We start from the raw sequence: 12,697 nt of genomic DNA, 5'->3' as shown, positions 1-12,697 counted from the left end.
GATTCTGCGTCTCCCTCTCTCTCTGCCCCTTCCTCCACTCACACTCTGTCTCTCTCTCTCCAAAAATAAACATTAAAAAAATAATAATAAAAATTTCCACTGTTAGAACTATCAAACCGTGTGGTGTTTTTTGTTGCTGCTGTTAAGCACTTAGTTTCTCCACCCAATGTACTACCTTTAGTGTTAACAAACACATTAACGTGTACTCAGTCAGAACATGAGACTGAGCTTCCTAAGTTCCCAGGCCTCAGGTTCAGAGCACTAAGTAAAAGAGAAAGGCTGTGATCCAAGCCCAGCCACATAAAACGAAAGAGCTCAATTACCAATGGTGGCACCATTCTGAGAGGGGACTGATAAAGACACGACTTACTCACCAGTGCTCCTTGCAAACTCTCCTCACAATCCTGACTGTAACTACAAGCAAAGGTAAAACACAGGCAAGAACCAGATACAGAACCAACCAGACAGATGCTAGACAGCTGACAACAGCGCACAGCCTCTGCCCTGTCATCCCTGGAAGCCTCCAGCTGGGTCATCATATGACTGTCTTTATTTTAACCGCTGCATCATTATTCTAATGTAAGACTGGTTACAATTTATTTTTCTATTCCCCTACTAATAGCTAGGTTGCCTCCAGTTTTTTGGTTATAAATTATAACCAATTCTAAAGACAACAGCTATTTTCTTAACCACATAACTGATGCTAAGAACCACAGGAATTCTTTACATATACTGTCTCATTTGGTCCTCACAACAACACTGTGAGTGAGGAAGGTATTATAATTCCCATTTTACAGGTGAAGAAACAGAGGTATATGAAAATTCATAACTTGTACAAAGTGACACAACTGAGTGAGGGCATCAGAACTGAAGGTAAAGTCTCAATAACTCCTGAAGTATGATTCTAGATGAGCCCTATGTGCTACCTGGATGATCTTGGATAATTAACCTGAGTCTCAGTTTTACACCTCTATAAAATGATGGAATAACTGTCTGAAAGAATAGACATATCACAGACTAAAATAACACAACACAGTCAGACGTTAAGTTTCCTGCCCTGCCATCTTATTTCCACTCCCACACAAGACCCCCTGACAGAGTAACACATCTTACCTCTTAGCCCTCAGATCTCTCCCTTCCCACCTTGGCTACCCTTCTCTCCTCAACCCCTAGATTTGGACCTCTGTTCCTTTCTACCCAAACATTTCCCTTATTTTTTTTTCACATATAAATGTCTTTTTCTGATCCCTAAATCAATCTAACATTTTGTGTAAATACCTTCACCTGGATAGACGCAGAATAGAATGTTTTTCAAAGATAAGCTAGATGAATGATTTTCCAGAGTACTGTACTGCAGGCACAAAAGTGCACAATGTTTGCAACTTACAAAATTCGATGGTTCTTTACAATGTCACTTCAGATGTTGAATACATGTGCAATATATTTAAATGAGAATCAAAACACTTGTTTCCATTCAAGAGATGAATATATTCAATCTGCTTGTGCCCAAAGGAGGAAAGATATGAAATTACTGAGCCTACCTGTAATGGGCTAAATTGTGTCAACAAAAAAATACACATTGAAGACCTAATCACCAGTGCCTCGCAATGTAACCTTAGTTAGAAATAGGGTAACTGTAGATGTAATTAGTTAACATGAGGTCATACTGGAATATGGTAGGCCCCTAATCCAGTAAGATTGCATCCTTACTCAAAGAATGTCATGTGAAGAGATAAGCACATTCACACCCTGTGAATGTGAAGGCAGACAGAAAAGAGGTGCATCTACTAGCCAAATGACACCAAAGATCGCCAGCAAACCACCAAAAGCCAGGACACAGGTATGGAACAGCTTCTCCCTCAGAGGCCTCAGAAAGAACTGTGAGACAAATGTGTGTTGTTGATGCTACTCACTTTGTGATACTTTGTTAACCCTAGCAAACTAATACACTATCTAAATCATCCATTATGGAATTCAAATTCCACAGGTATGGCCTTAAAGAACCAAAGGAAAATTAGAGTGCACCCAAATAACTCTACACAAAAAAATTCCTATTTAGACGTGGTCAGAGTTATGAGTCACGATACTTAAAACCAACTGTGCCAAAGGTGGGAAGATGGCCCCTTCCCATCACCCAACCTGGCTTCCTTACTGAGTCACTTGACTTTCACCAAGGAACTTCTATTTACTCTAATTCCACTGACAATTGACAAGAATGCAAGATGTGGGCAAACCATATTTTCCACTGTTAAGTGTTAATGTTTTCAGACCTAATTAAGCGATTGTTGCACGAAAACAAGGAATCCTATGAAGGAAACCTGCTTCTAAGGTTCTTTTAAAATCAAGTTGTTTTTCTTAGAAAAAGAAACTTCTCTCACATAGGTGTGCCTTTATTTGCAAAGTCTAATGAGAACCCTATGATTTTCAAATGGATTCATTTGTTCAAATGGATTTGACATTGTCAAAATGTCACAACATTTTCACCCTATGATTTTCAAATGGATTCATTTTCAAATGGATTCATTTGTTCATAATTTCTTGATCATCTATAAATTCAAAGCACTATGAGCCCCCCATGCATTCTGTATCGGTTAGTGATGAAGGGGTAGGGGCTGGACAAAATTGAGACCAATTAACTTTCTACAGAGGAAGAAAGGAGGAAAAGGAGGACTTTCCAAAGGAGCTGAGTTTGGTCTTGAATGACTCACTATTTTAATAATTCACTTAATAAATATTTATCAAATGCTTGTCACACAATTTAGTAAGAGCTAGATATTAAATAAACAGAAAAAACAAATATCAACCATGATACATAGTCCTATATGCTACCGAAGAATGACACAGGAAACACAATTTAGATTAGGTGGTCAGAGAAAACCTCTGAAGAATGACACTTTAAAGGTGAGGCTTAAAAGGAATCAGTCATTTGAGGATTAAAGAGAAAAATAAAAACACTCTATGTAGAGAGCCCAGCAAATGCAAAGACCACAGAATGAGAAAAAACTTTTAGAAGCTCAGAAACCAAAAGGCCAGAGTGACCAGAAGATGATGAATGTGTGAATGCAGGGAAGAGCCATGCTAAAGAATTTTTTTTTTAAGTTTATTCATTTTGAAAGAGACAGAGACAGCGCAAGTGAAGAAGGGGCAGAGAGACAGGAAGAGCAAGAGAATCCCAAGCAGGACCCGCGCTGTCAGCACAGAGCCTGATGGGGGTCTCAAACCCAAGAAACTGTGAGATCACAACCTGAGCCAAAACCAAGCATCAGACATTAACCGACTGAGTCACCCAGGTGCCCCAAGAATTTTAACTTTTTTTAAGTTTATTTATTTTGAGAGAGAGTTCAAGTAGAAGACAGACAGAGAGAGAAAGAGAGAGAGAGAGAGAGAGAGAGAAGGAGAAAAGAGAGAGGGAAAGAAGTGAGAGAATCCCAAGCAGGTTCTGTGTTGTCAGCGTGGAGACCAATGTGGGGCTCGATCCCACGAACCATAGATGACGAGCAGAGCTGGACCCAAGAGCCAGATGCCTAAGTAACCGAGTCACCCATGTGCCCCTAAAGAATTTTAATTTTATTTGAAGCAAGTGGAAAGCCAATGAAGAGTTTAAAGCAGGGGAGTGGCATGATTCAGTCTTTATACTGAAAAAGAGATCAGTTAGGAGGATACTGCAGCTGTCCAAGTGAGAACTGGTATACTTTCGACCAGGCTGATGGCAGTGGAGATGGCAAGACATACACAGACTCTAGACATATTTTAGAGCTAAAGGCAACAGGGCTTAGTATTAGATTGGACATGGCCGTCAGAAAGGAAATGTCCAGGATAACTTCCATTTTTGGTCTAAGTAACTCATTCAGTGTAAGTGCTGGTTCCTGGAATGGAGAAACCAGGAGGAGGAACAGGGTTGAATACATTAAGTTTCTGTGATGCACCGACGTGTTTATGAGTCTAAGCTGAATATATAAGCCTGGAGAATAGGAGAGAGAGAAATCTGGGAATCACTGACATTTTGACAATTACAGTCATGGGAAGAGAAATGTTCACAGGGGTAGGGGTAGGAGATAGTGAGAAGAGGTTGTGAGGGGAGGTTTAGGGGTTTAGGTTCAGAAGGTTTAGGGAAGGAAGAAAGCTCAGCTCCTAAGGGTCAGGCCTCTGAAACGCCAACATTGAAATAATACCTAGAAGATGAGAAAATAGCAAAGGATGCTTTGAAGAAGCAGGCAGCAAACTAGAAGGGAAACAAAGATGACTACAAGTTTCCACTTTAGAAAAAGGAAACAGACTGTACAAAGGTCCAGAAATAAAATGACACCTCAGTGTATTGTAGGAACTGTAAACAGTAGGGAACAGCATCATCAGATATGCACTTTTAAAAGTAATCCATCGGTAGTGCAGAGCAGAAACAGAGAAGGGCAAGGCCAGAGGCATGGAGATGCTCAGTTTCCTCAATAAACAAAAAGCCTTTCATAAAAAGCCTTTCATCTGACTGCCTTTCATAAAAAGTGACTTTACAAAAAGGCAAAATGATATAATACTACCACTTGCCAAAAATCCAGTATCTTCACTGTTGAACAAAATAATCCATCCACTAGAAGGGAAGGAAATGATTTCTCAGATTTTGCCTCATGGAAATCACTGTCTCACTGAAGGAAATGCTTTGTTTCCAATCTGTTTCATTCAGCATTCAAACTGAATGTTTTCTGAGGCAGAGATGTCCTAGATGTGTGAATATGGAGCTGCTGGAAATAATGTGACAAAGTCATCATTATGTGAGCTACAGAAACCATGACCCCAGATAAGATCTCAAGCAGGGCTGAAAGTAAGAAGAGATCTCAGGAGAGAGCCCTGGGTGACATCAACATTTAAGGTGCAGGCAGAAGAGTTATCCAAAAAGGAAATCCACAACTTGTTTTTGTTTAATATATTCAAATTTACAGTAAGCTACCAAATCTTCAATCCTTCTTTTAAAATGAACAAATCTGCCTTCAAAATTAATATTTTGCCTAAGACAACATTTTAGAGACTCATCCCATACTTTCCAAAGTTTTCTTTTCCCCTCTCTATCAATATTAACAAACAATTTATGTTTCAAAGTTTTTTGACAAAACCAACCAAGTGCCTATGGTGTATATATAAAAAATTGACAAGATCGTATCAATTCAAAGAAGCAGAAGAAATTCAGAGATCGAACCTCAAAACATGAATTCAACATAATTTAATATTAAAAGGTTTTAGGACTAATGACTTGCCAATGTGACATTCATTTATAAGAAGAAGCCAGAGGGCCACCTGGGTGGCTCAGTCGGTTAAGTGTCCAACTTCGGCTCAAGTCACGATCTCACAGTTCGTGGGTTCAAGCCCCACGTTGGGCTCTGTGCTGACAGCTCAGAGCCTGGAGCCTGCTTCGGATTCTGTGTCTCCCTCTCTCTCTCTGCCCATCTTCTGCTTGTGTTTTCTCTTTCTCTCAAAAATAAACATAAAAGGGGAGCCCAGGGGGCTCAGTCGGTTAAGCGTCGGACTTCGGCTCAGGTCATGATCTTGCGGTTTGTGAGTTCGAGCCCTGTGTCAGGCTCTGTGCTGACAGCTTAGAGCCTGGAGCCTGTTTCAGATTCTGTGTCTCCCCCTCTCTCTGCCCCTCCCATGCTCATGCTCTGTCTCTCAATAATAAATAAACATTTAAAAAATTAAATAAATAAATGAACACCCCCCCCCCAAAAGAAGAAGAAGAAGAAGAAGAAGAAGAAGAAGCAGCAGCAGCAGCAGCCAGAGAACTATAATGAAGCATCTTCTTGTCTAAACTTAGAAAACTAATAAAAAGTATAGGTCACAACACATAAGAAAGTATAACCTATTTATAAGAAACAGACTCTTAAATACAGAGAAAAAATTGGTGGTTGCCAGAGGAGAGGTGGGAGGGGGGATGGGTGAAAGACGTGAAGGGAATTAAGAACAGATTTATCATGATGAGTACTGAGTAATGTATAGAATTGTTTAATCAGTATATTGTACACCTGAAATCAATATAACACTGCATGTTAATTATACCTGAATAAAAAAATTATAAAAAAATAAAATGGCTTTCAGCTTCTCAAAAAAATAAATAAAAGGGGGGGGAAGCTGATTAACATATATTTTATATATGTATCACATTCTGTATTCTCATAATAAAGTAAGCTATAGGAAAGAAAATGCTAAGAAAATCGTTAAGAAAAACACACTGATAGCACTGCACTGCATCAGAAAAAAATCCACATATAAGTGGACCTACATAGTTCAAAGCCGTGCTGTTCAAGGATCAACTTTACTTCCATTCGCGGCATGTTTTCTTTACCCAGGTTCCCTCATCTGCAGGTCTTTATGCTCAAGAAGAAAAATTAAAGTGAAGTGATTTGGTAACCATTATCAACGTAAGTGTCCTAAAAAGCTCATCACCAGCACTGATATCTTTACCGAAGACTACTTTCTAAGCTGAACGTAAAATGCAGCCAGTAGCGAGGCGGCCGTGTAGCACATGTATATAAAGGCCCCAGCATAGCGCTTGTTATGTAATAAAGAGCTCAATGTGGTAGTTAGGGTTACTGTCTCATCGTATTCCTTACCGCAACCCTGTGAGGAGGGAGTTTACCATTTCAAAGGTGAGAATATGGCATGGGGAGGTGGGCACCTGGGACATGACGTGGGACCCAAGGCCTTCCTAGACTGACTCACTCAGTTGACAGAGCTGACACACAGCAGTTCTAACACCTCACCACACTCGTTCTGGTCTATTTATTCAGGAAGCTGTTCAGAATGGTTAAGAGCCTGCTCGGCTCTGGAGTCAATGCTCTTTTAAAATCTGGGCCCTACCAGCTATGAATCATTGAACAAGTTACTGAAACTCTGAATTTGTTTACTCAGCTCAAGGACCTACCTCAGAAGATGATTTTGAGTACTAAATAGTGGTACATAGTAAAAGTGAAATAAATAACAGCATTCATTCATTCAATAAACATTACTGAATGTTAGTTCCTACTAAGCTCCTACTTAGCTCCTACTAAGTGACAGACACTGTTCTAGGTCAGAGTCCCCAAATTTATCTGCATCTCGAAATCATCTGGGAAACTTTCAAACCCTCCAACTCCCAGGCCACAATGGAGACCAATTAAATCACAATTTGTGGGGGTCTGGACACAGACATCAGTATCTGTGAAGCTTCCCAAGTGACCGCAAGGTGCAGACAAGCTTAGAAACAGCTGTGTTTTAAGCATCAGATTCAGCGACCTTCCTTGAAGGGGCTCCTAGTTTACTCATTTACTTTCCCAAATGTGTCACACCTGGCTCCTCTTTCAGATTCCCTACTGTTCCTGCGTTAGCTCAGGTCCCTCAGAACCTTCCTGTGAACTTGCCAATTTATCTCACCACAAGTTTGTTCCCTCCCCCACTTAAAATCTGTAAGTGCTGTTGATAGAAACATAAGGGAAATTGAATTACTGTATTAGGAATGCATTGATTAATATACTTTTTAACATGAAAGACTGCTAAGGACAAAACAAGCCCAGATCTGATCCTATCATCCCATGCTCAGAATCACTGGATTAACTTCCCCTGGCTACCAACTCTATCTAGCCTTCAAAGCCTTCTATGAAAGGCAGTGCCCCATCTCTTCAGCCCCATCCTCCCAACTCTCTTATACTACTGATGACCCATATTAACTGGGTAACCCACTTTCCTTTGACGCGCCCTGTAAGCAGACTCATTCTTGGGACAAGGAACAGATCCTCTCACAATATTAGACAGCATATGGCCAGATACAAAATAAAATCTTCCTCAATTTAAAATTCTGTTCTTTTTTTTTTAACATCATTTATTATTGAGACAGAGACAGAGCATGAGCAGGGGAGGGGCAGAGAGAGGGGGGAGACACAGAATCTGAAGCAGGCTCCAGGCTCTGAGCTGTCAATGTAGAGCCTGACACAGGACTCATTCTCACAAACTGTGAGGTCAGGACCTGAACCCAAGTCGGACGCTTAACCAACTGAGCCACCCAGGTTCTCCTGTTCTTTTTTTTTTAAGTTTATTTATTTTTTTTTAGTAATCTCTACATCCAACATAGGGTTTGAACTCATGACCCTGAGATCAAGCATCGCATGCTCCTCTGACTGAGCCAGCCAGGCACCCCTAAAATTCTGTTCTTTAAGCCATGGTAACTTTGGTTTTAAGGAAGCTAAGACACACTTAATTTCACAACTTTATACAATTTCAGATTAAACACACAAAAAAGAATCCCCTTTACCTTAGTTTAAGGAGTGGCTGGGTCACCCACTTCTTTAACTTGCGTTTCCCAAAAGAGGTTTTAGTATGGTCTAAAACCCAAAGTAAACTTCCTTTGGTTTTCATGTCAGTCTAAGAAAGACCAGAAGAAAAGTTTTATTAACTAGACATTGTATTTATACCAAAACTGCTAATTGTTCATGTGCCTTAATTATTCCATATACCCCAATTTTAATTTTTTTTAAGATTTATTCATTTCGGATAGACAGAGCATGAGTGGGGGAGGGGCAGAGAGAGAGAGGGAGACACGGAGTCCGAAGCAGGGTCCAGGCTCTGAGCTTCTAGCACAGAGCCCAACGCAGGGCTCAACTCACGAACCATGAGATCACGACCTGAGCCCAAGTCGGATGCTTAACCAACTGAGCCACCCAGGCACCCCTCCATATACCTCAATTTTAAATGTTACACATGCCTATCATAAAGTACAGCTCATAACAGGTGTTTAATGTTTGACGAATGCATGTACATATAAACACACATGCACTATATAAAGTATTGATATCTTCACAAAAAAGGGACAGTCTGTGTAGTTTTGTTAACTAAAAATATTCAGAAATATTCTTTTTAATGATTATGTTTGATAGAAAGAGGTGGGGGAGGGGCAGAGAGAGAGGGGGACAGAGGATCTGAGGCAGGCTCAGGGAGCCCAAAGTGGGCACAAACTCACAAAACGTGAGATCATGACCTGAGCCAAAGTTAGACACTTAACCTGTTGACTGAGCCACCCAGGCGCCACCCCTCTCCCTTTTTTAACGTAGAAATCTTTTAAAATACAGGCTTGTCCTAAGCTTCTTAAAAATACATACTTTTCTCCCTTGGTAAGTACAGTGAAGATAATTTAATTTCCTTCAGCAATTCAGTATCTTCCACCACCTCAGAGTTCTCATTCTAAGGACTGACACTCTCATGAAAACACCGAACAAGCAGAAGGTACTGGAGATGGAAGTGAAAATGCACTGCACTCTAGGAATTCGCCCTGGAAGGATTTTATTTTAGTCTGCTCTATTAAATCCTTAGTAAAAAATTATCTATCTATGCTTTGCTACTTGAAAGTTGAACCACTAAAAAAACAATTTACAGTTAACTAGAGATGATAGTTAATTTTAACCAAGGTTACATGGTATTTCAAAAAGTCTATTAACAGTAGACTCATTTGGAACATAAGATTGCAGTTTTCACCTACGTTTTTTGTAACTTTTTCCTTTTTCTTCAAATCATCAAGCAGGTACTTACAGAATACCTCTTATGTACTCAGTTGTATGGCCAGCAAAGGTGTATTAAGATACAGTCCCTCCCTTAGAGTACTTCTTTCCAAGTATGGGAGAAATGACTCATAATTAACACATGATGGCACCTGGCAGAAATTAACTACAAAAGGGATGACAAAAGCGGCCAGGCCTTAGGAGTTTAAAACAAAGCACACACAAAAGCCATAGGTCACAGAAGGCCTGCCTGAGAATGAGTTGGACAGACAGAGCTGACTAACCAGGGCAATCCACATCAACAACAGCACCATTCCTTCTGAAACAACAGCCCCAATGGCCTGAGTACAGTAAAGGGTCCCAGGAAGAGGAAAGCGGACAAGAATAACTTTCCAAGTATTTATTGCATCACTGAAGAACCCTCTCAGACAAGAGAGGGAGGGGTGGGAGATAAACAGTTCTATTACTCGTTTGCTCTCCCTGATACCCAGCCCCCTCCTCATTACCCGCTTCATTACCTCCATGGTAATGGAGGCCAAAGTCAAGTGCAAAGACAAGGTGAAGATGTGAATTCTTAGCCTCTGTTTCCATAATGGCCCAAGTCCTGATAAGGGTAACTTAATGGTAAGTGATTTTTCCCTTAGGAATTTAATTTCAAAACTGACTCCACAACAGTAGAATTTGAATAGGAAGGATGTGGCAGAATAAAGAAAGTTTGGAATGCCAGGGCTGGAACAAAGTATTCAGCTGAATACTCTGACTCTGAGCTCTTCTTCATCCAAGAAATGTCCTTTTCTTCCTTCTGCTCATTTGCTATCATGAGAATATATACAGAGTAGATGAAAAAAATTTGCAGGAATAATTCTCAATTTCTGGATAATGTAATGACAAGATACAAATGTTACAGTATGAAAGTAAGACTGACTAGTATACAAGGATACCTTAGAAGATGAAGAAACTAAACAAGAGAAACTAGTTAGTAATACATAAATCTAGGAGTCAGGAGAATAAATTCAGCATTTACTTTAATTCACAATAGTAAGAAACATTTCTAATGTTTATTCATTTATTTTGAGAGAGAGAGACAGCAGAGGAGGGGCAGGAGAGAGAGGGAGAGAGAGAATCCCCAGCAGATTCTGTGCTGTCAGCTCAGAACCCAACTTGGAGCTTGAACTAATGAACCATGAGATCATAACCTGAGCCGATACCAAGAGTTGAGTGCTCAACCAACAGAGCCACCCAGGTGCCCCAGTAATAAATATTTCTGAAGAGCTTTAAACCATTTAACTCAGACGATTCAGCTTTGCAACTACTTATCAAATGATTTGGAATTGCTTTTTATTTCTGTGACTTTATGTTAACATTATATAATATCTTATTTCTAAGTTGTAATTCAATAAATTAAAATAATCAATTTAATGTCTCCATTATCTTCATAATTCATCAATAAAGGGCAAATGATGACAGAAGCTTGTGAAATGAAATTTATGCATCTTACAATATAAGTGAGTATCACATTAACTTTGTTTCAAATGCTGAATAAGACAAAACATTGCAATGAAAAATTAAGGTATATAGAAAAGATATAATCAAGGAGACAAAATATCCACTTTATATTAATTTCCAAAGATGATGTCTTTCCAAAGAAATGTATGATACACAAATTATCAGGATGGGCATGTCACTTCAATAAGTAAAAAAGAAGTTCTATAGCTCTCAAAGTAACCCCTAGGGAAATAGTTCATATATCTGATTCTCAAAAAAATGGATGCTTCAGTTATCAACTACTAAAGAGTACAGGCAGAGTAATCAGTTGAACATAATATTCTTGTTCTCACCTGTACTCTTAAGAACAGACTGCTACTTTATTCCAAGTTTTTTTTTTCAAAAGGATTTTGAATCAGTTACCCTTTATGTTTACCTGACCTGATTCTGTATGATTTCAAGATTCCTTAATGTTGTTCCATTAATTGTCATGAATTCCATTTCACCAGACAACTGCTTAAAATTCCTGTAAAAGAATGAAACATGAGCCATGATATTCCTGTAAAAGAATGAAACATGAGCCATGATACAAGTGCATAAAGGAATTTGAAAAACTAATTTAGGCACTAAAGATAATTCCAATACCATTATGACAAAAATGAGCTCTTTGACAGAAAATCAAATCAAAAGCAGCAAACAAGTATTCTTTGGGATATTGTCTTTCATTGATGCTGGTGCCATTAAACAGACTGATGCAAAAGGATAGTTGTCTCACACCATAAACAAGCACAGGGAAATAAATGGTACTAACATCTCTTTTTTACATTTCCAGGAATAAAACCAAACACAGTCTTTTATCATCAGCAGAGCATGTGGTGGTATCTTCAGGAAAAGCTATGAAATTAGTTAGAAAAATTTGCGCAAGTATTTAAAAACATCTCTTATTCTTTAACATGAGGTCATCTTGATAAACCCTTTAACAGCTTTTAATCAACATTCTGATAGGTGCAACAAATGTTATATACTCTGTAATTAACAACACAAATTAATAGGACTAATGTTTTAGTGGAGTATAAAACCAAGTGGCAAAAATTACTTCCTTAAGCTCAAAGAATTAACATTTTCCTTATGTCTGTACAACTATCCCAAATGAGCTTAAAGTTCAATTAACTTGCAAATAGACTTGAGTATTGAGTTGTGATGATTTTTTTTTAATGTTTATTTATTAATTTTGAGACAGTGTGCACAAGCAGGGGAGGGGCAGAAGAGGAAGAGAAAATAATCCCAAGCAGGCTCCGCACCCAACATGGAGCCCAACATGTGGCTCAATCTCATGAACTGTGAGATCATGACCTGAGACAAAATCAAGAACTGGATGCTTAACCGACTGAGCCACCCAGGCGCCCTGAGCTGTGATGATTAACAGTGTATGCACAATTCCAATTTTGTCCTTAGCAGTCTTTCATGTTAAAAAGTATATTAATCAATTCATTCCTAATACAGTAATTCAATTCCTTTATGTTTCTATCAACAGCACTTACAGATTTTACAGCTTATTCTTTTTTTCAATATGAAATTTATTGTCAAATTGGTTTCCATACAACACCCAGTGCTCATCCCAAAAGGTGCCCTTCTCAATACCCATCACCCACCCTCCCCTCCCTCCCACCTCCCATCAACCCTCAGTTTGTTCTCAGTTTTTAAGA

The 12,697-nt window shown here is 39.1% G+C and overlaps 1 protein-coding gene across 9 annotated transcripts in view; it reads right to left on the bottom strand.

The window, feature by feature from the left end:
• Positions 1–12,697, bottom strand: part of MSH3 (mutS homolog 3) — a 187,929-nt gene that overhangs the window by 103,763 nt on the left and 71,469 nt on the right. For all 9 annotated transcript variants that reach the window (XM_045062647.1, XM_045062646.1, XM_003981121.6 and 6 more), the window contains 2 exons: positions 11,433–11,517; positions 8,267–8,376 (listed from right to left, as the gene is read on the bottom strand). In XM_045062647.1, coding sequence (XP_044918582.1) covers positions 8,267–8,376; positions 11,433–11,517 — 195 coding nt within the window. The remainder of the gene's footprint in view (positions 1–8,266; positions 8,377–11,432; positions 11,518–12,697) is intronic.

The sequence above is a fragment of the Felis catus genome, chromosome A1 (genome assembly GCF_018350175.1).
Source record: "Felis catus isolate Fca126 chromosome A1, F.catus_Fca126_mat1.0, whole genome shotgun sequence".
In the NCBI taxonomy this organism is placed as follows: domain Eukaryota; kingdom Metazoa; phylum Chordata; class Mammalia; order Carnivora; family Felidae; genus Felis; species Felis catus.
Note: the sequence above shows the minus strand (reverse complement) of the source record. Positions and strands in the feature narration are given on the sequence as shown.